The sequence below is a fragment of the Coffea arabica genome, chromosome 7e (assembly GCF_036785885.1).
Source record: "Coffea arabica cultivar ET-39 chromosome 7e, Coffea Arabica ET-39 HiFi, whole genome shotgun sequence".
Classification (NCBI taxonomy): Eukaryota; Viridiplantae; Streptophyta; class Magnoliopsida; order Gentianales; family Rubiaceae; genus Coffea; species Coffea arabica.
Genome location: NC_092323.1, coordinates 15,031,775 through 15,054,387, shown reverse-complemented (window position 1 = coordinate 15,054,387; position 22,613 = coordinate 15,031,775). Strand labels below are relative to the sequence as shown.

At 35.7% G+C, this 22,613-nt stretch overlaps 2 protein-coding genes across 3 annotated transcripts; one reads left to right on the top strand and one right to left on the bottom strand.

Moving 5' to 3' along the window:
- The first annotated feature begins 6,235 nt into the window (after positions 1-6,235).
- On the top strand, positions 6,236-8,447 carry LOC113702489 (cytochrome P450 71AU50). Its single transcript, XM_027223720.2, has 2 exons — positions 6,236-7,256; positions 7,647-8,447. The coding sequence occupies exons 1-2, from the start codon at positions 6,369-6,371 to the stop codon at positions 8,259-8,261; spliced, it is 1,503 nt and encodes a 500-aa protein (XP_027079521.1). The 5' UTR covers positions 6,236-6,368; the 3' UTR covers positions 8,262-8,447.
- Positions 8,448-9,564: 1,117 nt separating this feature from the next.
- On the bottom strand, positions 9,565-18,398 carry LOC113701861 (26S proteasome non-ATPase regulatory subunit 12 homolog A-like). Of its 2 annotated transcripts, XM_072059030.1 has the most exons (13): positions 18,330-18,398; positions 18,173-18,233; positions 17,842-18,051; positions 15,390-15,497; positions 15,189-15,293; positions 14,982-15,038; positions 14,696-14,892; positions 13,548-13,647; positions 13,301-13,413; positions 13,042-13,195; positions 12,809-12,886; positions 9,972-10,216; positions 9,565-9,867 (listed from the first exon to the last, which is right to left on the bottom strand). In XM_072059030.1, exons 2-12 carry the CDS (start codon positions 18,173-18,175, stop codon positions 9,998-10,000), a joined length of 1,344 nt encoding a protein of 447 aa, XP_071915131.1. In that variant the 5' UTR covers positions 18,176-18,233; positions 18,330-18,398; the 3' UTR covers positions 9,565-9,867; positions 9,972-9,997. The 2 variants fall into 2 exon arrangements, with proteins under 2 accessions (XP_071915131.1, XP_027078521.1); XM_027222720.2 differs by lacking the exon at positions 18,330-18,398 and having other exon boundaries at positions 18,173-18,311.
- Positions 18,399-22,613: the final 4,215 nt, after the last annotated feature.

The following is a 22,613-nucleotide window of genomic DNA, read 5'->3' as shown; positions in this document are numbered from 1 at the left end:
CAACTTTATGTTGGTGAGATTCTTGAAGAAGATATGCATGCTGGTGAAATTATTGTAGAAGATAATGTTGAGGTTGATGGTAAACAAAATTTGAATCCTAATAAAGAGCATAAAAAAAAGTATAACCTGAATTGTACAAACTCTCAAATATATAGAGTAAAAGAGAAGGCAGAGGAAGCAGTCACAGGGTCATGTGCAAAGCAGTATGCAAGATTAAGAGACTATTGTGCTACACTTCTTCAAAGAAATCCAGATTCAGTGGCATTTCTTGTAACTGAAAAATTCCAACTTTGTAAAAGTCCAATCTTTAAGAGAATGTTTGTGATGTTTACTGTACAAAAGAAAGGTTTTGTAAATGCATATAGGCCTGTAATAAGGTTGGATGCATGTCGCCTTAAGGGGGTCATGGAAGGGTAGCTTATGTCTGCAATTGGTAGGGATGCAAATAACCAGATGTTCCCAATTGCTATGGCTCTTGTTGAGTCTGAGAGCAAAGATAGTTGGAGGTGGTTTTTGGACAGCTTATTGATGCCATTTGGATTCCATTTGAAAGGAATTGGGTATTTTTGTCAGATAGACAAAATGTTAGCACCACTATAATCTGCTTTATTTTCTTTTTTTCTCACTTACTCATGTCACTAATTCTATGATTTATTTTTTTATGTTAGGGATTAATTGATTGCATTGAGAATAAGTATCATGAAGTGGAGCGTCGATTTTGTGTTAGACGCATGTATGCTGATTTCAATCTAAAATTCAAGGATAAGCAGCTAAGAGACTTAATGTGAGCAGCAGCCAGGGTTTATTTGCCTAGTCACTATAAAAGCAAAATGAGAGAGTTGCAAACAGTACCACCAGAAGCACATGCATGGCTCAGAGCCATACCAGCTAACCTGTGGGCTAGACACACTTTTTCTTCAAGGGCAAAATGTGACCTCTTAAGTAATAACACATGTGAGAGCTTCAATCAATAGGTTAAGGATGCTAGGGAGGAGTTTGTTTTGACTATGTTTGAAGCCATTTGAAGGCAAATAATGTGTAGATTTCAAGAAAAAAGAGACTGGATTCAGAAGGTGAAGTCTCACAATTGTCCGAGGATTTGTCAGAAAATTGAAGAGAGGAAAAAATAATTAGCTCAGTTTGACGCATTTGTGTCCATAAGAGAGATGTATGAGGTGACTGGTATAGCTGAAACTTTTGTTGTTAATGCAATTCAAAGGTCTTGCACATGTAGTGAGTGGGATATGACAGGAATTCCGTGTGTCCATGTATATGCTGGACTTGTGCAAGACAATAAAAATCCATATGCATATGTTAATGATTGATACTCAGTGGAAACATATAAAAAGGCATATGCAAAAGTTATTATGCCTATGCCAGACCAAGCAAATTAGGTGAACATAGATTTTGATTTATTATTCCCATCTCGTAGGAGGATAGCCTCAGGTAGACCTAAGAAATTGAGAAAAAAGGCTCCATTAGAGGATTTACATGTTAAAAAAGGGTCTAAAATAGGGCTGCTAATTCATTGTAGTCATTGTGGTCATACTGATCACAATAATAGAAGTTGCAAAGTCACTCGGCAAAAGAAACTAGTGAATGCACATGTAAAAGCTAAAATATATGCTTGTTGGGTTTTTTATATCTACATCTAGCTGTCAATTTTTGATGTGTTGCAAGGTACATGGACCTACTAAACGAGCTGCTAGACTTCTAGCACAAGATAGAGGTGAAAAAAGTGGTACCAATAGGGGTGTAGGAAGGGGAGCTGGTAAGGGCCACTCTAAAATTAATGTTGAGCCTATTTTGATTTCTAGTGTTGGGATGAGTGCTGAAATGCTGATATAACTAATTCTACTACTGCAAGAGGCCCAACTAGAGTTAATTGGAGAGGTAGAGGTAGCAGCAGGCGTAAGGGTAGGGGTTGGGACCATAACAATGGCCCACTATGTGGCATTGGACTTTGGAATGGCCAAGAGCTATCAACAAGTAAAATATATATACCATTTGACTCTATGTAAAACATAATATCAATGAGTAAAACATATATTCCATTTGACTCTAAGTAAAACATATATCAACAAGTAAAATAGTCTGTTCGAATATTGTTGTCAATATGACTACTGAATTGGTAGGTGATATAGAATCCCTATAAATGATTTATGGTTTCGAAAATATGCCCTAATTCGTGGTGGTGGTTGGAAATGAATCCACCCAAAAATTTTTTTATACCTAAAAGAATAACATTTTATTTAATAATAGATCTCAGCAATCTTTTCTTTTCTTTTTTAAATAAAACACATCATAATTTCATATAATAATAGAACCTGCACAAATGGCCTCAACTGTCTATTTGGAGTTGATTCTTGGTGTTGGGATGATTCAGGCTTAGGATGTAATAAAAGTTAGCAGTACAAATGATGTGATAGAGTTTATATGGATTTGTAGCTGATTTATAAGTTTCTTGATTTCATCTTTTGTCTTTCTTTGTTTCCCCTTAAAACCCACATTTTCTCGATCAGTAAAGCATAGTCAAACTGGATAAATCCCACAACTCATCACAAGGAGACTGAGTAATCTCAATGAACTACAAATTACAAATAAATTAAAAATAGAAATACACAGAAAACACATTAAATAAAAGTGCGTTGAACAAAATTCAAATTAACATTTAATTCTAAGCTCCCAATTTCTCTTATAAGCCATTCCACTTTCAGCTAACTACAAGCTGCAAGCTAACATCCTTGAAAGATTCAAACATGCAAATAATCAAACTCCTTATTATCAAAATAATAATCAAACTCCTTAAAACCTCTAGTTGGCAGTACTAGGGTTGAAAAAATTGGATTCGTGCTTCTTCTATCAATACTTTAATAGGGAAAAGACATTGGAAAATTAATTCAATTATATAACCTACTTAAAGTCATGGAAATGAAATATTGCACGGCTGCAAAGCTTTTAAATAAAAAAAAAAACATAATCAGCTAAATCGTGCCCAAAACATTTGGAGTTTGCCGATTAAAGAGGGAAAAAGAAAAGGAGAAGAAACATCATCAAACATCTTGTTTAATTTGTAAATGTGAAAATTAGATAGTTGTTTGAAGTTGTAATTGTAAATGGTCAATTGACATATTCTGATTTAAGAAATTAAAGCTCGAAAAATAAATTATGATCTTCGAGACACAAAAAAAAAGCATTTGGAAATTACATATTACTTAAAATAAGAGCATCTGAAAGGTCAAAAGGCCGCACAGAAAAATTGGTTGCGTTCTAAGATTGGAACTAAAAGAGTTTGGGCTTCCAAAAGGCAATTGCTTCTCAATTGGCACAGAGAAGCAGAAGAACAAATATATGGCTTGGATTGCGATTAATTTGTCAAGCATGACTATTAAAATTGAAGATAGTCAAACTTCCTTTTAAAAAAAAAAGATTAATCAAAAGTTGTATAATCAAGACAAAGCTACCAAGTCTAAAATTTGAATATGGCAGGAGAAGCATTCCACATTTGATGGTTCATGCCAGTTATGACTTTTGATAGCTTATACAGTAGTATAATAATTGGCTGATGATGAGAAATCTAATCAGTAAGATTATATATGGCATCACATAAAGGGAAGAAAAGAAATACTTGTGAGTAGTATTATAGTATAATAATATGTTGGGTTTGTTTAACGGGTGCTTATTGAATACTCATAAAAATCTATTTCAAGTAGGGGTGGACAAAAAAACCTGCCGATCCGAAAACCTGATGAACCCGATCCAATTCGATCCGAAAAATAGGATATCCGATTCGATTTTTCTTAGCGAGGCAAATGAGGATCGGGTACCCACAAAAATGGGTACTGATACGGATAAAAAAGATAAAAATCCATGGGTACCCAACCCGCAAGGTATATTATATAAATATTTAAAAAATTAGTGGTCATTTTATAATTTTATAATTTTAATCCTAAATGTAAGTGAAATGGCTCATAGCCTCATATTCTAATCCCATATGATCCGCCTCTCCTTATCTTGTTTGAAGAAAGCGAATATTCTCAATGAAGCCTGAACCAAATGAACAAAATGAAAAAAAATTTGTGAAACTCTATCATAAGAATTGTTCATCCCTTCATCCTTTTCATTTTTATTCTACCTGCATTGATCTTTCTTGCAAATTTTTCATCAATTCAATCAAATATTTGTGTTTGAAGATCCAATTTTCTGTTAGCTAGGTAATTAAAAAATTTGTGTCTTTCATTTATTTATTTATTTGATTTATTTTATTGGAATTATGTCACTTAAATTTCTCTCTTTTGTTTTAATGCAAGAAATTTATTTTTCTTTTTCATCACCTTTAGTGCCATAAGGTCTATTCCAAAGATGTAAGGAAGTTCGGGAGGGTTTTTCAAACTTATTTTGGATATACTTTCTCCAAAAATAATCAGCTCTGTTCAATTATTTTTCGGACTTGATTACACAGTCGATTCATTTGGGATGCAGTCTTGTACCATAACATCCTTAAGGAAGTTGGAAAAGTTGCCGAATACTTATTACCCTTGTGTTTGTTGTGTTGTAGAAGGATGAAATGTGTGAGAATGGTAATGTACTCAAAATTATCATGAAATTTTCTTTTATCTATTAGATATTATAATTCTAAAATGTACTAAATTTATGAGATTGGTTTCATTGTTGGATGAAATGCATGAGAATGGTGATGTATGGACTTTGATTACAATATCTCTATTAATATTAATTGGAAAGCGGATTTTTTTTATATTGAAAAACATATTGATATTAGGTGGAAAGCAATTTTTTCATTGGAAAGTAAATTTTTTTTTAGTGGCGGGTACCCTATGATCCGCCTCTTTTTTTCGGGTACCCGAAGACATTAGAAGCGGGTTAAGATTGCAAAATGGTTGATCCGATATATTAGGGTCGGATCAACCAAATCATAATAGGGGCGGATACCCGACCCGTGTCCACCCCTAATTTCAGGTGTTATATTTTTGAAAATATGATATTAATTTGAAAACTTGTATAAATATAAGGATAATAACTATTAGTATGTATATATATACATGATATGTTAGGTCAAATTTGAGTGTGTTAATGAGTGCTTATTAGATACTTGCTAAAAAACTCTAATAGATTTAGTACTATACAATGGAATAGGAAGAGGTGCGAACTAATTTGCTCTCTTATTTGTGACCTGATATAGAAAGTTTTAGCACATTGCTTCTAGCATACAAAGTCCAACACAATATTACTATGGCTTTTAATAGTCCAACATAATATTAAAGTAATATTTCTGTAGCCTATTAATAGTCCAAGATAAGGCGTGACCCAATTCTGTTTCTTGCTCTATATAAAAATATTCAAGTTAAACAGTTCTTTAATTTATTACTTTTGCAGGATAGATGTAAAAGAATGATATAATAATCCTTTTAAAACTCGCAATCCTTTTGAAAACGTATAGGAGTTACAACCTTAATGCATAATCATTGACTTTTTTCTTTTTTTTCTTTTTGTTACAAAACATATTTGTCTAGATTCATTCTATGATATCAAATTGGCATTAATATCAACCCTAACAACAATAAAAATTCTTGACTTTTACAAAGAATTTGTGACTAAAATTGTGATTAATAATGACAAAAATTTTTCATTTTTTGAAATATTCCAACATATGTTAAATACGTCAAGCAGGGCTTTTTTTAAAATTAATTTTCCAATAAAGGTACTTTAATGATAATACACTATAAGCCATCGGATAGTAGATTATCTGAGATAATTTTTTTAAAAAAATACTATAGCATTTTTTTTTGATATGATGTACATGAGATAAAATGACGGTTAGAAAATGTAATTTATAAATGACGGTAGATTATCTGAGATAAATTTTGATAAATAATTCCTCTGATGTGATTTACTACCTAATAGTAACACATATTCCATGGGTAAACAGAGGAATTCCTATTATTTTATTTAAGCCACCTGATGCAACTTCTGATCCTCAGTTGATTTAGAAATCAAAGAAAATAATTCCTCTGATGTGATTTACTACCTAATAGTAACACATATTCAATTGGTAAACAGAGGAATTCCTATTATTTTATTTAAGCCACCAGATGCGACTTCTAATCCTCAGTTGATTTAGAAATCAAAGAAAATTAACGGTTCCGTTTGAATTTAGATAACAAAATTAATAGGAAACAAATTGACCGGTTTTTTAGAAGTTCAAAGAAAAGAAAACAGCCAAAAATTCTGAATAAAGTTTGTGTTACATTTTTATTCTGCTAAATAACATTTGTTACCTATCATCACTTCAAGCATCTGCATAAATTCAAGCTGAAAAAGACAAGAAAGCAACAAGGATCTTCCAAATCATGATGTTTTCAGCTTTGGTCTGGATAACTTTCACAGTACTTGCAACTGTTCTTCTCTTCAATTCATTGTTGATCAGAAAGAACAAGAAGAAGAAATTGCCCCCTAGTCCAAGAGGAGTTCCTATTCTAGGACATCTTCATCTGTTGGGGAAAAATCCTCACCAGGATCTGCATAAGCTGTCTAAGCAATATGGTTCTATCATGCATCTACGATTCGGATTCATATCAAACATCGTTGTTTCATCCCCCCATGCGGCTGAGCAATTCCTGAAGACATATGATCTTGTTTTTGCCAGTAGGCCACCTCATGAAGCTGCAAAGTATCTGATGTTTGGGCAAAGAAGCCTGGCCTTTGGGAAGTATGGTCCATATTGGCGCAACATGCGTAAATTATGCACCTTAAATTTGCTTAGTAATCTTAAGATCGGTTCATTTCAGTCTGTGAGAAAGGAAGAGCTTGGATTGTTTGTTGAATCACTCAAACAGGCGGCTCTTAATCATGATGTTGTTGATATTGGTGCTGAAGTTGCTGCCTTAAGCGCGAACATGACTTGTCTGATGGTGTTTGGAAAGAAGTATGCTGATAAGGAATTCGATGACAGAGGCTTCAAAGCAGTAATTAAAGAGGCTATGCAATTAATGGCAACACCTAACCTTGGAGATTACTATCCTTTTCTTAAGGTACTTGATCTTCAAGGCTTGACCAGGAGAATGAAGACTGTCGGCAAAATTTTTGATGAATTCTTAGAGAAGATTATTGATGAACACGAGCAATCTGCAAACCAAGCTAGGCAAGCTGATGACTTTGTCTATACCATTTTGGCCCTCATGAAATCTAAAGAAACTGAATTTGAATTTGATCGCCGCCACATCAAAGCAGTTTTGGTGGTAAGGAATGCATGAATTAAGTTTACAATCTACTCTTAAGTTGGATGCTCCATTTCTTTCTCAAGTCTGCAATGATCCGTGGCTTACTTTCTGAAAGGCCAAAGCTTTTGTCGTTTACATAGCCAATACAACATTTTTAGTTTGCTCCTGGTGATCATTTCTTGCGTCTTACTTTCCATCAGTCTTTATATTTACTAGCTCAAGTCACAGTAGGATCTTTCTGAATTCTAAATCAACTTCTCTCTAATCATGATTGACAAGTGTCAGGTTGACTGATGGTGTTCTATTGTTAGTCCACTAGGGTGTGAGAACTTTCTGCCATTGCTTTCCCTTAACATTAGTTAATCTCCTGAAACATAGAGATTAAAAAAATATGCATCTTCATTTCAGGACTTGCTTACTGCAGCAATGGACACTACAGCTACAACTGTTGAATGGATACTCGCGGAGCTCTTGAAAAACCCCCGAGTAATGAAGAAAGTCCAGCAAGAATTGGACGAAAAAGTAGGCCTACACAGGATGGTTGAGGAATCAGAATTGGAAAACCTGACATACTTAGACATGGTTGTAAAGGAAGCATTAAGGCTCCATCCTGTTGTACCATTACTTCTTCCTCATGCAGCCTTGGAGGATTGCATAGTTGACGGTTTCCATATACCGAAAGATTCCCGAGTGACGATCAATGTTTGGACAATCGGAAGAGATCCAAATGCATGGTCTGATCCTGAGAAGTTTACACCAGAGAGATTTATTGGGAGCGACATAGATGTAAGAGGACATGATTTCCAGCTTATTCCCTTTGGCTCAGGCAGAAGAAGCTGCCCTGGAATGCAGTTGGGGCTAACTGTGGTCCGTCTTATGTTGGCACGAATGGTGCATTGTTTCAATTGGGAACTTCCAAATGGGATGCTGCCTTCAGAGCTAGACATGACCGAGGAATTTGGCCTTGTGATGACCAGGGCCAAGCATCTGATGGCTATTCCAACATATCGATTGAGCAAATGATTAAGCAGGTCTTGAGATGCATACTATTTCTATATTGCACCTTATATATTAAGGTCTACTCTGCTAAGTTCTTGAAATGATAAATGGTTGTCAAGAATAGGTAGGTATTCATGACAGAACCAAGTACTTTAAAAGCTTCTTCTTTTGTCACTTATAAAGTATGAAAGATGGAATCTTTTTCACAAATTCTGTACAGTTTAAATTAGGATTACTGCATTTTTCTTTTATATTCTCTTATAAAGTATGCATGTTAATTTGAAAGAGTAGAAGCTATAAAAGTAGATAAAGAAATGGGGAAATATTTTCTGTGTTTCTCAGTTATTTAAAATGATATAGAAGCCCAAGCACTACAGGAATTGCTCACCAAATATGAGAAAGCATCAGGGAAAAAGCATCAACAATGAGAAGTCAGCAGTGTTCTTCAGCAGAAATTGCAGCAGACAGCAAAGGAAGGATATGTGTAAACAGTTGGTAAGTGGCTTCAAAGGGCTAAACTTGATTGCTGCGGTGAACTGCACGGATTGCATAATACATTGAACAGGGGACATGAACATCTTTTTGAATATTGGATCCTGTGTTCTCGTATGATCATTAGGAGGGCTCCTCATTGTACAATTTCTCATCCATGAGAATCGTACAACTATGAGATTTTCATCCATTTTCCCTACCTATTGATCAAAACTTTGAATAACTCGCTTAGTTTTTATTGAAACCGAGCACTTTCCGTAAAATAATAAGGGCAAAGGACACTAATTGATAGGGAAAACAAAAAGCTATATGCAGTACAAAACCACAAGTCGAGCAATTTGGGATTTTACACTTTTACTTCGGTGTAAATAAAGAAGGGAAAAATTCGATAAATAGTCTCTATAGTTTTTCCACGTTTCATATTTGAAATAGCCTCGAAAGTATACCCCAGATTGTATTTTGACCTGAAAAGCATACGAGCGTGTCACATTGCCAAAAGTGTTTACTTATTGTTGTAGGCTTTGAATTGCCAGGCAAAGTTGGTGGGTGGTTTGCTCCTGTTCTGTATCAGTATGTGGAACGCCTTTTTGTTTCATGAGAAAATGGAATTGAGATTTCTCCAGACGCAACAGAAGTTTCAAGAGCTAATGCAAAAACGTAACAGCCACTAGTGGAAAGAAGCCTTCGAAAACTACCAGTAACTCTCGATACAGCCTCTTGCAAAGCGTTAAAGGCCACTAAATCATTAAACAAAAATCAGTTTGTGATGGCGAATTGAAGATCCGTATCCAAATCTCGATCCCGACACCGGTATAAACAAGAACATGAAAAACACTTGAAACAGTAATGGATCATGAGATAAAATATGATTTTGAGGCCCTAATTCGCAAGTTAAATGTGCAAAAAGGAGTACAGGCGCCAATACCAAGCGATTCCTAAGCACTAAAGTGTAGAAGTTTTTTGTGATAATGAATAAATCGCGAAACAGATACAAAGCATCACAGAAGGCTCGGCAGAAACATGTAGAAGCATCAGCACCAATCTGCAGAAGGAAAAAATTCACGCATAGCTTTTCGGCTAGAATTCAAGTCCAACATGTTCTCAGGCAAATATTGCCAAAAGGGACCCCAACGCCAACCTGCGAGGATGTAATTACAATCTCACATTATTGGACATATCTCTGTAACATGCAAAAGTAATCGCCAAATGCATTCCCAACAAAAGTCACAGATAAAATCTTACGCGGATGTCATGATGTCAGCATGTATTCAAGCTTTCAAGACAGCTTTGTGAACCATCGTCTCCTTGTGAATTTGATGGCAACTCTTTTCCACAAGATCAAGAAGCTTTTCTAAATTCATAGCCCATGAATTCAAGATATCATTGCTATCTTTTGCTTTTTGGAAACAGACTACTCCCAGTGGCCTGTCAATCTTTGCAACCAGTGCTGTGGAGACAACCATATCTGACAGATGCTTCTCAGCCTCCTGCAATAGGGAGAAATCGAATAGAAACACGTATAACATTAGAGAAGACGACGAAAACAATGTGTTCGAAATATCTGCAAAATCACATTTTCAAGAAAACTGCAAATCTTCCGAGACTGTAAAAGAAACACGGCCAGGGTTTCAATTGTATAACGACACTCTTTCTATGCAAATATTGGCTAAATAACCAAAATACAGTTACCAGACAGTAAGAAATTACGGGTTCTTTGATTTGAAAAAAAAAAAAGAAGATTGCTGTAAAGTTAACTCCCAAAGGGAGTTCTACTTGGTGAAGTGAAAAACAAAATCTTGCAAAAGGATTTCTTGCACGAAGGATGGAAAAAGAAAGGACAGATCATGTAATTGAATGGGAAAAAATGGAAACACCAGGCAAAAGAGGACAACTAGATATAATAGATCTGAATCACTGAATAATTATGACATAGCCCTCTAAAGCTTATAGGCACATAGATATCCCAAAACCACAAAGCCCGGTTTAAAAGGTAAATTCAGATAAAAAGGACCTACCAAGGGTTCATTATGCAGGGTAAATGCCTTTGCAGAACTGCATTATGCATATATGATGATGGGGTACAGTATATGCTTCTATATAGAGTATGCAGTAGGATGAACGATGGAAAAGTCTGTACTGCTAAAGCAGTGAAACAGGAGAAAATCTGAGAAAAAAATGCTAGCATCCCACTTTTTCTCCTTTGTTACAATCCAGTCCAGGTCCATCATGATCCAAAGAAATCCTTTTGGCCCTTCATGTTTGGTTTCATGGCACTTACATCTCATGTTTCCATGTTCAACATGCTTGATCACTAGAGTTTCCATGATTCTATTTGATACGGCTAAAATATACCAACATCCATAGTTACAAAAACAAATGGCACCAGATGTTTCAAAATTTAAACACAAGGGCCTACATAGGAACAATTACATAATATAAGCAAGTAAAAGTGTTCAGCTGAAACACAGGAACCAAAATGGAAACCAGTCAAGAACTTTGGGGGCTAAATCTACAATCATCCCAGCTTTAAAAAGCATGAGGGACAAATGAATTGGAATTAAAGTTTGTAAGGGTCTTGAAAGAGGAAAGACATAAAGTAACCAAGCACCATAAAGTCTATTATATGTGCAGGAAGAGGATAGCAGATGATAAATTAAATAGAGATTTGGAGGGTACAGAATTTCCATCATAAATTCTTCCTATAGCACAATAGCAGCAAGTTTAAGGCTTTCTTTTCAATTGGTATAGGGAAGGACGAAAAAGGGGGGGGGGGTGGTGGTTTACCATCCTAGTCTCTATATATAACACAGCTGAAATGAATATAAGAAATTCTAGGTGCACGTCATAAACCATGAGAGACATGAAATGGCTCAAAAGCATGTATAGATACTTAGGTGAAATAAGGGCACTTTAAACTGATTTCAACATACATCCAGTATGCAGTTTCAGAAAAGAACCAAAACATGCACCTACTACAAAACTAAGCCATTCTCTTTGGTGTTAAGACTTTTTCACATTATTACATTCATAACTGTTCTACAGTTCAGCACAAGAAAAAAGTTTAATTGACGTATCATGCCAAACATCTTTAAAACCAAAATACTCAGAAAATTCTGTCATTAACTTGAACAATGTATCATATATCATGTCAAACAATTTTTTCATCTTAATTTCAAGTTCAAGTTACAGAAACAAATCGTATGGTATGGGCATGGGCAATTAATATTTATTAGAAGCTTCTTACTGACCAAACACAAAATGATCCAGAATCCTGATTAAACTCATCTTACAAATGAAGTTGAAAAATAATTAGAACCCAGTAGAGTTGATACAGCAATAATCCGTGTTTTGTTAACCACATTGCGCAGCTGCTAGCACAAGACCATAGGAGAAATGGGGAAAGAAAGGACAAAAGGGAAAAAAAATTGGAAGAGAGAAGGAAGGTTATTTGACATAAAGCAACACCTGGTGAGACGTAAGCCCTAGCAATCCATGTCCAGCACATCATCAGTTCAATCATTTCCATTCAAAAGAAAAAGGAATTTTCACATAAAAGGAAGATTTCATTCACCAGTATTGTTTTTGTCACCATCATCATTATTTATATCACCATATGAAACAGCTTAAGTGTAAAAACCACAAGATGTACAAAAAAGAAAGAAGATTTTTGCTTTTGTTTTTTTGTTGTTGTTTTGGGGGGGGGCGTCGCTGAGGAATAACAAGTTTGCTGCAAGTACATAAAAATTATAACTAGAATTGATTTACTTTCTGCAGGAATGGGGAACAAAGTATAATATCTTTCTATATATAAAGCATGAGTCTGATGTTAATGAAGTTTTTTAACCCCCAATTCATCAACCACTAAGAAACTACCACAAATCATAACACTGAAAACACCAACACAACCCATGTAATGAAAGATGAAATTGGACAAACCTCTCACACAAAATTAATGGAATATCAAGGTAGTTTTATAACTACCCCTAATACTTCACGGTAGTTTTATAGCCATCCGTAACTTCTATTTTTTTTAAACAAATGCAGATGGAACTACTAGTGTTACAAGAAATGAAACAAACCTGGATACTTAGACACAGTAAATCTGCAAGTCTCTTCAAGGTTACTCGTGAATAATACTTTGAGACAACAAGGATATTCTGCATTGCAAGAATACTTCTGTAGATTAGTGATCATTGATTTACTAAGAAAATCAAAAGAGACAACAGACTGCTATAACAGCAGTAAATTCAGGGGGTGTAGTCATTATGAAAATTAGACATATCACATAGATTAAAGATTTCCAGGAAATTACGTGTTCTATTACTCTGAGTCTAAGGTCCTCAGCTGCTTTATCAGCTAAGGAGCCACCAAGCATGTTCTGCTCATTGTCAAACTCTTCTTTAAATGTATTCCACAAGGCTGTCCACTGGATGACCTCCATTGTAATCAATTGTTTCAAAAGCAGCCTTATCACAGAATCAGGCCCAAATTAGTGTAACTCAGATGCAGCACAGACAAGAGTAGGCCACAAGGAAAACAGAGGAAACTGAAAAATCTTATACAGGACAAACCTAAAATGAGGAATTTCTGAAAGATTTTTGTCCTCCAAAGTTGAGTTAAGAAGACTTGACTGCATAGAATCATGTGGTGAAAGCACCAAATACCAGCATATTTTCCTAAGCACCTGCACAAATGATGGTAATGAAAGAGATCAGCAGAGCTGAAAGAAAATCTGTTCAACTGTCAACCAATCTTTAATTTATGACACAATATCTAATCAAGTAGAATAAAGATATGTTCATGGAAGAGGTCCTTTACCGGAACCCATTGTGTAGGGTCCTCTTTAACAGAGGGGATGTCATATATTGCCTTGTAACAGCGGCATATTTCAAGATAATCATTGCTATGTGAATGGTACCTATACAGATAAGATTGAAATAGTAAGCAGACAGGTTGGTTTTGGAAACTATTTGCCAACAAATTTTTGAATTATGACCATGTTACCTGTCAGGTAAAAGATATACAGCTATCAAAACCGTACATAAAAGACACCATTATGAGACACACTCAATGTATCACAACACCAGACTCAATCTCAATGAGTTCAAAACTGCCTAAAAATCAGGAAAGCACCACTTCACGCGTTTCACTGTTTGTCACGCTACTGCATAAACCAAATTCGAAACTTACCTAGGGTGCAGTCCTAATAATGGTTACAAAAGTACAGGCATATTTCCTTTTTCAAATTCATGTACTTGCTCAAGCTCCAAGCAATATTACAGTCGCCTCCCATACTGATTATGGCAACCTTCAGTCAATTAAGAGGGGCTTAGAATTTGTAAAATGATCAAATTGGTCCTTGATGTTGATTTTCTTCAAATAAGGATATGAATGTCTTATGAACTATGAATACTTTTAATCATTCTTTAGAGGTGGGGTGGACTCTCTGATAGAGATCTTATTAAAACGTCACATGATTGCTACAATTGTTTGCAAATTTATGAGACTGGCAGTGAAAAGTTACCAAACATCAGAACATAGTAAAGTATCCAAGGCCACAACCTTTTGTCATCTCAAAAACTGCTAAAAAGAACACAACGCATTGCTTTGAAAGCATTGCCAGCAGAACTACTTGAAGCCCCCAATATCACTAATTAGCTAGAATTGCTGAAGTTCCACTCGAATATTAGTACCCTTTAAAAGCTTATCAATGATTTTATAATCTAACTGCAGTTGCACAATACCTCTACTGGCTAAAGGTTCATCAAATTAAACTATAACCCATTATCTTTGGCACAGAGAGAGAGAGAGAGAGATAGAGAGATTGATATTCACCAAACAGCAACTAAAAGCAGGCAGCCGAATGCCTTCTCTTAGCTGCTTTTGTTTTAATTTCTTCTTTCACACCAAAAAACCAACAGAGGCCTAAAACTGACAGTAGTAAAAGGGCAATCAAGAACCCATACTGAATCATCAATTCATAGTAGATTCGCTTCAACTCCAAGAGTGATGGAATATCAGCAGGAGCCTCTTCCACTATATTTTCACCTTCCTTGGGTTTTTTCTTTTCTTTTGAAGTATCAGCTTCAAAAACTCTTGGACTGATCTTTCTTGAGAGTATTTGTGCACGCACATAATCCCTGCGATCTAAACAAAGACGAACCTGCAAAATCGTGACATCAAATGGTGCACAAAGTTCCTGATATCTGTCCTGGCTTTAAGAACAAGTAATGGAAAGAGTTTAAAGCGTACTTGTTCAAGAATAAAAGCTATTTTCTCCGTTTTCGCCATTGCACCAAAAGTTTCCACCTGAAACATCATATTTGCTACTAATTAGGAAAAAGGAACACGTTGACAAAAAATCAAAATTAACAGCATGCCCAGTTCACAACAACCAAACACAACAAACATCTATATATCTAGATACATATCTAAACATATGGAACTTGGCACACTAACCGCAATCTCTTGCATCAGATCAGCTGCCTCAGCAATCAATCCTTGGTCTTCCTTGATCTTTGCAAGTCTCTTGATCAACCGAGCCCGTTCTATCTCAACGTAAATCTACGGGGTCACCAAGAACGACCCGAGTAAGATGAAGAAAAGAAGTTTCCAAAAAATAAATAGGTCACCAATTTACAAATTCAACTACTGATTCACCTTCCCAGCAGATACGTTGTTAAGAGTCTTAATGAGCTCTATCTTCGTTTCTAGGTCTGGTGTCTGATCAATATATTGCATTGCCTGCTGAACCATGGCTTGTACAGCCTGCAGAAAAGGAAGGCAGATTGGAAACTATTACTCGGGGTTTTGGCAAAGGATGTGGTTTAGAACCACATACAGACCAAAAAAATAAAAAATAAAAAAATCAAACTGAAGTTAAAAACTGAAATTGTAGATGGATCATTTCAGATGTACAACTTACTAAGCCAGCACTACCAGACAGCGACAACCATCCAATGCAGATGTTACTGTCTCTCTTCATAGTGACACTAGAATTTACAGAAAGAATATCTGTTTCTGTCTTTACACACACTACTCTTCCTAAGGTATATGACTAAGCACAGAAGAACAACTACGAGCAAAAGAAAAATACAAGGACACTCCAACAGTAGGGCACGCCTGATGCCTAAGTAAAACAGATCATTAACCAAGAATTTGTTCAAGTGCCCATTATTAAAATAAAACTTTTGAAAGGCACAAAAATATCTCACTCCGATCTTAGCTTTTGATCCTTTGCAAAAGAAAGAAAAGTACACAATCAATCCCACGGTCTCTTAAGAATAGGTGCTCATACCTTCAAAAAAAGAAAAAGTGATTTTACACAACCTAGTGTTGATAGCTGTGGATACCAGTAAACATACTTAAATCCACCCACAGAAGCCAAAATAATATAGAAATTACACTTGGCTATGACTGAATCCAGCTTAAGTCAATGAAAAGTCAGCGAATGAAAAGGCCCCATCAACCCAACTATAAAATGGTTGATTCAATGTTTCCATGGCTTGCAGGAAATGAATTATACCCAATCTCTTTAAGGGGATCCAACAGAAAACAGCGTTTCCAAGTTCATAAACTCATATTAACACACAGTGTGGCCTCAACTAACAGTATATTTAATTTAAAAAGTTGTCACTGAGTATGGATGTTTTGCTCAAACATGCTATATGCTGTGCCTAAAGATCCACACACACACACTCTCTCTCTCTCTCTCCAAACTTCAAATAAGTACAACAAGTGATAGCATACTTTTAGCTTCTGACTCTTCACAGAGTTCTCAGGGGGCAACACGAGAAAGGAGCTTCATACTGCCTACAGAAGAGTTACATGAGAGCCAACAACAAATGTTGCAAGTCATAAATAGCCCCCTAAATCCAATATAACTAACAAATGTGCCAAATACTTCTCAATGAAAAGTCTACAAGCCATTGAAATAGGGGTTCCATCCCGTACATTCCTGTTCCATAAATTTATCTGAGATAACTATACTTCAAAACCCAGTAAAATCTTCTGCTCCAGTACAAATTTGTCCGTAATCCTTGATCTTATAGAATGAAAAGAACTCGAAACAGGGTCATTGAGATTATGATAAAGCATGACATATCAATTTACTTTTCCACTACAAGATATGTATGGTTGTCAAACTGGAACAAGTCACTGTACTTCAAACCAGTGTAACAAGCCACAATCATGAGTAAAGAAGCCAAGCAATTGCGCTAAAACCATTTTCATCACAAAAGTAAATCAATTCAAAAGACATACTTTCAAGGTAAAGCATAAAGATCCAACTTATTTAGAATACTTGAATGCATGAAAAAGCACACACATATATTCTTTTGTGGAACTTCTGTCATCATGTTCAATATAGATCCTCCGCCCAGCTACAAATATCTTTGCCTGAACTATACATATTCAAAGAAAGCTATAAAAGGCCAACTAATTCGGTATATTAAAAAATCCAATCGACAATCCTAAAGCAGTCAAAATTCTCCAACTTACAACTAATTCACCTGATCTACAAACACCGCTAGCTTTGCAATTGTAAATAAACACCAACTAAAACAGAAAGCATTAGCTTGCTCAAAGTTCTGCAATCTACATACATTATATCTCCTGGAATATTTTCATAAACATGTTCTGAATACACAAAAAAAATCAAATAAACGTGTGAATATGTCTACAATTAATTCATATCTCCCATCACTTGGACCAAAAATCATAGTAAACCAATCAAAGCTAGGAAACGCAGAGCGCACTGAAGATCAAAACTGTCCAATCACATTAACATTTTCCCCAGAGAAACCTGTCAACCAATCAAAGTACACACCCACTAAAAAAAGCTGATTTTAAGTCAATAATCCAATAAAACCTTCCTTTCACATCTACATGTATGGTAATTTAAGTCACCAAACAACCATTTTTCCGACAAATCAATTTCAGTTTACACAGAACATCGAAATTAAAAAGAAACCAATTAACTCAAAAACAAAACCTATAGCTGAACAAATAAACAACAAATGCTTATTATTCATGTGAAACCAAATCTATATTTCTAGACACGTGTATAATTAAAATTTCTAAACCACAAACAGGGAGACGAAAGAAACCAAACCTGTTTTAATTGTCCTCGGCGTTTGGACAAGAGAACAATCTGATCATTTAGGGTTTTCCAAGCGCGAGCTTCAAAGCAAAGCTGAAGAATCTCAGTAACGGCCTTTCTGGTGCCGGCGACGTCGCCATTCTGCCTCATCTGCTTCTCCTCATTCAATAAAGCTTCAATTCTTTCGTCCAATTTGCTATTGCTGCTATTCGCAACCCCTTCCTAAACCACCGGGAAGAAACCCCAAATTAAATACAGAAAATTTCCAAAAATCAAAATACAATATGAATAGATCTGAGTCAGTGGAACCAAAACTGTAAAACTTCGACGAAATTTAATTTACCATTTTTGTTGACTTCAATTGACTGAGTATTTATGGATTGCTTCGTCCTCAACGTAGAACCCTAGAGAGAGAATGTGTGAAGAAGAAAGCCAGTAGTCGCAGTAAAGTATTTTTGGTGTAATTTATGAAAAAGAAAACATATAAATAGTGAAAGTACTTTTGTAGCCTGCTTTTTCAGATTGCCTCTTCTTCAAGAAGGAGATATTTGGTGGTTGGGGCACGCGCCTACTTTTTGCTGTCATTTGGTTTTTAAATAGAGTTAATAACATTTTTGCCCCTTAACTTTAAGGTAGTCACACTTTATCGCTTGAACAACATTTTTTTTTTTTTAGCAATTGAACCCTTTTATAGTACAGGCCAGCTTGGGAGTAATGTAGACATTAACGACCAATTATAGATTGGATACTCATCTTAAGTAACCTTTTCGATGCTAGCGAAGATTTTTCTCTCGCAGAGGGCAAAATGGTGCGCTCCACCTCTACATATTTCTTAGATGAAATAAGGGTTGTTGTCCGTCATCCTACTTTATCCAAGGAAAAAAGTATCCAACATTCATGAAGCAACATGTGATTCTGTTCTGTTGGTCCTTTTATTCTACTCAAATCACCACCTACCAAATATGCATGTCTTATATGTTAAATGTCAAGTGAATGTGATGACGATAAAAGAAAAAAGAAAAGTATTGTGAATACTCAATGGGTGTCCATCACCAATCACGCTTTACCAATTATGTAAGTTAGGTCATATATGTCAAATGGCCAAAAATGACTATTACAGAAAGAGAAGTATTGAGTACTCATAGGGTAGCACATGGAAGTACCATGAAAAAACATATTTAGGTTGATCGCCAATCATGAAAGAGGGATCGATGCAATTGCAGATTCAACCATTCTGAGCCATGAGCAACTTTTTGCGGTTGCATCTACAACTACATTGTAGAGATCTCAGATCAGCTAATTTTTTATCTATCAATTATGTAAGTTAGATCTTACATGTCAAGTAACTATTACTACTAAAGAAAGGAGGCCATATATAATTAGTGTGATTGGATATGATAATGCACAAGTACCTAACATGCAATATTCAATATTGTTGAACTCAATTAAGAGAACAATGATTGTTAAACTCACTATGAGGTGGCTCAAACAAATTTCTATGAAGAGAAAGTAATTTAACTTTCATTTGCAAGTAATTTTTGGTTGAATCTTTTTGAATATGGGTTATACGGATCAAATTTCAAGTTGGAAATAGGAACTACTCTTGATCTGACCCCTTCTGTGGGGCAACCTCCGGAGAGTTAATCCAATACTCCTGAAGATCACGTGCCATAGTCAAGAAAGTCTTACACCATTTGTCATCCTGAAGTTGTAAAAGAGCTGTGACTTTCCTCCCTTTGGACACGCCTTCGAACGACTCTGTAACCTGATTTGCCATTGTAACATCATATTTCTCAGAGTCGTTGGAGCGACGATCCTTAATCTGCAGTTTCACTGAGGCTAGGTTGTTGAGCGAGTTGGCACACTCAACGAATGGATTGTCGAAACTTCTGCTTGACTTGCTCTGGCAAGATCTGTGTGCCGATGTCGTAGGCCCTACACTGGCCGATCCTCTCTTTCTTCCAACTTTAGGAGCATAATCGTAGTATTCGACATCTAGGTTACTAGTGAGCAATTCCTCGCTAAAATGCAAACTTGATTGCCCTCTGAAATGAATAACTGGAATATGTCGAGCCCCACGCGAAGATGGAGATGCAGAAGAAGTTGCCTGGATTCCAGTGGCAGTTTCTCCTTCCAAGATCTTAGATAGTATCGAATATTTGTCGACGCACTGGTGGTATCTGAAGTTCCGATAATCTTCATTCTTCTCTCCAATTTGAAAAAATAATCCTTCTAGTCTCATACATCTCATATGTTAAAGTCAAGACTAAAAAGTGAGCAAACGAGTACCTATCCATCCTATTCTACCATAGCAGCCTACATATTTGCATTTAAAATATTACAAAGTCAAGTAACAAGTCACAAGTCAACCCAGCAGTTATGAATTAAGCATCATGGGAAAAAAATGAAAACAAATTCTGTTGTCAATAACAATTATAAGTTGGATAGGTTATTACCATTTGCAGATTGGCCCACTGAGATTCATCGGTCAAGAAGTATCTCCTATTCTCGTCCCACCCAATTCCAGTTTCGACCGAGAGTCGCAAACCTTTTAATTTGGCAAATGCATGTCAAATCCTCTTCAAACACGTGTATTTCGAATGGTAGACAGTCCAACCATACTACTTTCCCTAGACGGAATTAAGGTGGGCAGCCAGTTTCATCTAATTTGCCTCGGTGGCGATGTTTGGATTCCACTTCCCACTTTTTTTTCACTCAACGTATGTCATACAGAAGTGCATCTCCATGTTTTCATCCAAATGAACTTTTGCGGTGGTGTGGTCATGAGGCATCTGCAGATTAAAGATCAAAGGAAATGCATATCAGTTCTTAGTAGTGCATAACAAAAATTAAACTCTCCAACAATTGCAGCGCAACACTAATATATATTGTGACTCATTACATGCTATTTTTTGCAATCACATTATAAATGTAGCAGTCCCAAGTGAAGTAGTTTTTATATTTCATGTACTTATATAAGTATTGTCATAATTTCTGTTCAAATCTCCCCATTTAATTAACAACAGTGGCATGCAGTCCTAATCCAAACAAATACAGCAACTGGAAAACACCAAACGCAAAATCCGTGTGGATGGCCCCATAACTTCCTCAGGCTTATATCTAATTACAGATTGGTATTTCTACTAATCTGGCTGGAACTAACAAAAAGCTAAGGCTTAGATGACAGCTAAATCCGAGTAATCTAGTCAAAGTAAACAAAATGCATAACTCATCATAACAGCAATACTTCAAGTAATCAGGCCGAACTCAAACTTGGACATATGCACTACTTCAAGTGATCTAACCGAAGGCAACAAAATGCCAAAGTATTGGTTGCAGAAAATTAAAAGTTCCAAGTGGTTGTAGCAGCTATCAAATAATAACATCTGTTGATAGGTTGCAATTTTATCATTTATTTTATTATTAATTTCCTCTATTACCTAACCCAATGTGAATTAATTATTAGATTCTACTCACTTTTAGTATTTTGCATTTATTTCAGGAAGTAGAACGAAAATATGATAACAGGTGCCAATTTGTCAGGAAAGGAGCCCAAGTCACAGAGCTTAGCCCAAGGGCATTGTTGGCAAAGGAAAAAATCTTTTGCCCTTTCTTTTGGCAACGGCTGAACTGAAGAGGGGTTGTTCCTTTCCCTTGGGGAGCCGCCGCACAAGGCAGGAGCAATAGATAGGAACTAGAATAAGAATTGCAGAGAAGGAGCACTATCTTTTTGGTCTTTTTTAGTTTTTCATCTTGTAGCGTAGCATGGAGCTTTTGACTTTTCTTTCTTTTTAGCTTTTAGTAGTTTATTGTCTTCCTTCGTATGTCAGACAAGAGTAAAAGCAATCAATCAACTCCTATAGCTTACTTTTCTTATTGATTAGAGCGAATTGAATTTGCCCAATTCATGGATACGAAGGTTGTAACTATTGCCGCAATTTTGCGTGGATTTTGTTCATCAAACATGAGCTAATTTCACCACTCTAGTCAAGAAACAACGGATGCTTTGGGTCGTCTAAAAATTGTGAGATCGATTTAATTTTATCTTTTTCTCTATTTATTGGTATTCGCATATTCCTTGGTTGCAGTGCTTATGATTGTTTAATTAATTGATTATCTTGTATCCGGATAATTAGTTAATTTGATAATCTATTGTCAATTGGGACGTTGAATCCGTAATTGTTTAATTGTCTCAAAATAGTGGCAACTGGCATGATTAGATTTGTGTCAGGGGGATACGCGGGCTAACCTAAAATAACACTGGTAGTGCGTTATTTGGTTAGAATAGGGCTCCTCTAATACGTAAGGCAATTGGGGAATTAAATCTTATAAGCGTACCTAAGATTATCTCTTAATTAGAGCAGTGATTAACGGGCGTACCTTAATCACTGACACAGTAAGGAGGGGTTAACTGCCATCGCTTGTTTGGTAGTTATAACCTATTTATTGATAAATAATTGGAATTGCCTTTGTTTCGATGATCAATTAGGTGCACCATTACTGAAGTTATTTCTTGGTTAGATCCTTAATTATTACTCATTTGATTTTAGTAATTTGTTATTTAATTTTTAGTAGTTTCTTAGATTTTATTTGAATTTATTTGATTGTCACTTTCTGCACAAAAACACCCCCCTTGTCACTGTGAATTTGGAAAGAAACAGTTACACCCAATCCTTGTGGATTCGACCTTACTCACCACTATCTACAGAAATTACTTTTAGTTTGAGCAAGTTTTATTATTGCACAGGCTGACACCCTGTCATCTGTAATTGCTGGACAATACG

What these genes read in the sequence shown, in the direction of transcription:
- LOC113702489 (XM_027223720.2), top strand. Translation starts at nt 6,369, where the DNA reads ATGATGTTTTCAGCTTTGGTCTGGATAACTTTCACAGTACTTGCAACT. An exon ending in ACATCAAAGCAGTTTTGGTG is followed by an intron (nt 7,257 to 7,646) that starts GTAAGGAATGCA and finishes TCTTCATTTCAG; the next exon opens with GACTTGCTTACTGCAGCAAT.
- LOC113701861 (XM_072059030.1), bottom strand. An exon ending in GCCGAGGACAATTAAAACAG is followed by an intron (nt 15,498 to 17,841) that starts GTTTGGTTTCTT and finishes CCTTTTCTGCAG; the next exon opens with GCTGTACAAGCCATGGTTCA. An exon ending in TCAGAAATTCCTCATTTTAG is followed by an intron (nt 13,196 to 13,300) that starts GTTTGTCCTGTA and finishes TTCTGTGATAAG; the next exon opens with GCTGCTTTTGAAACAATTGA.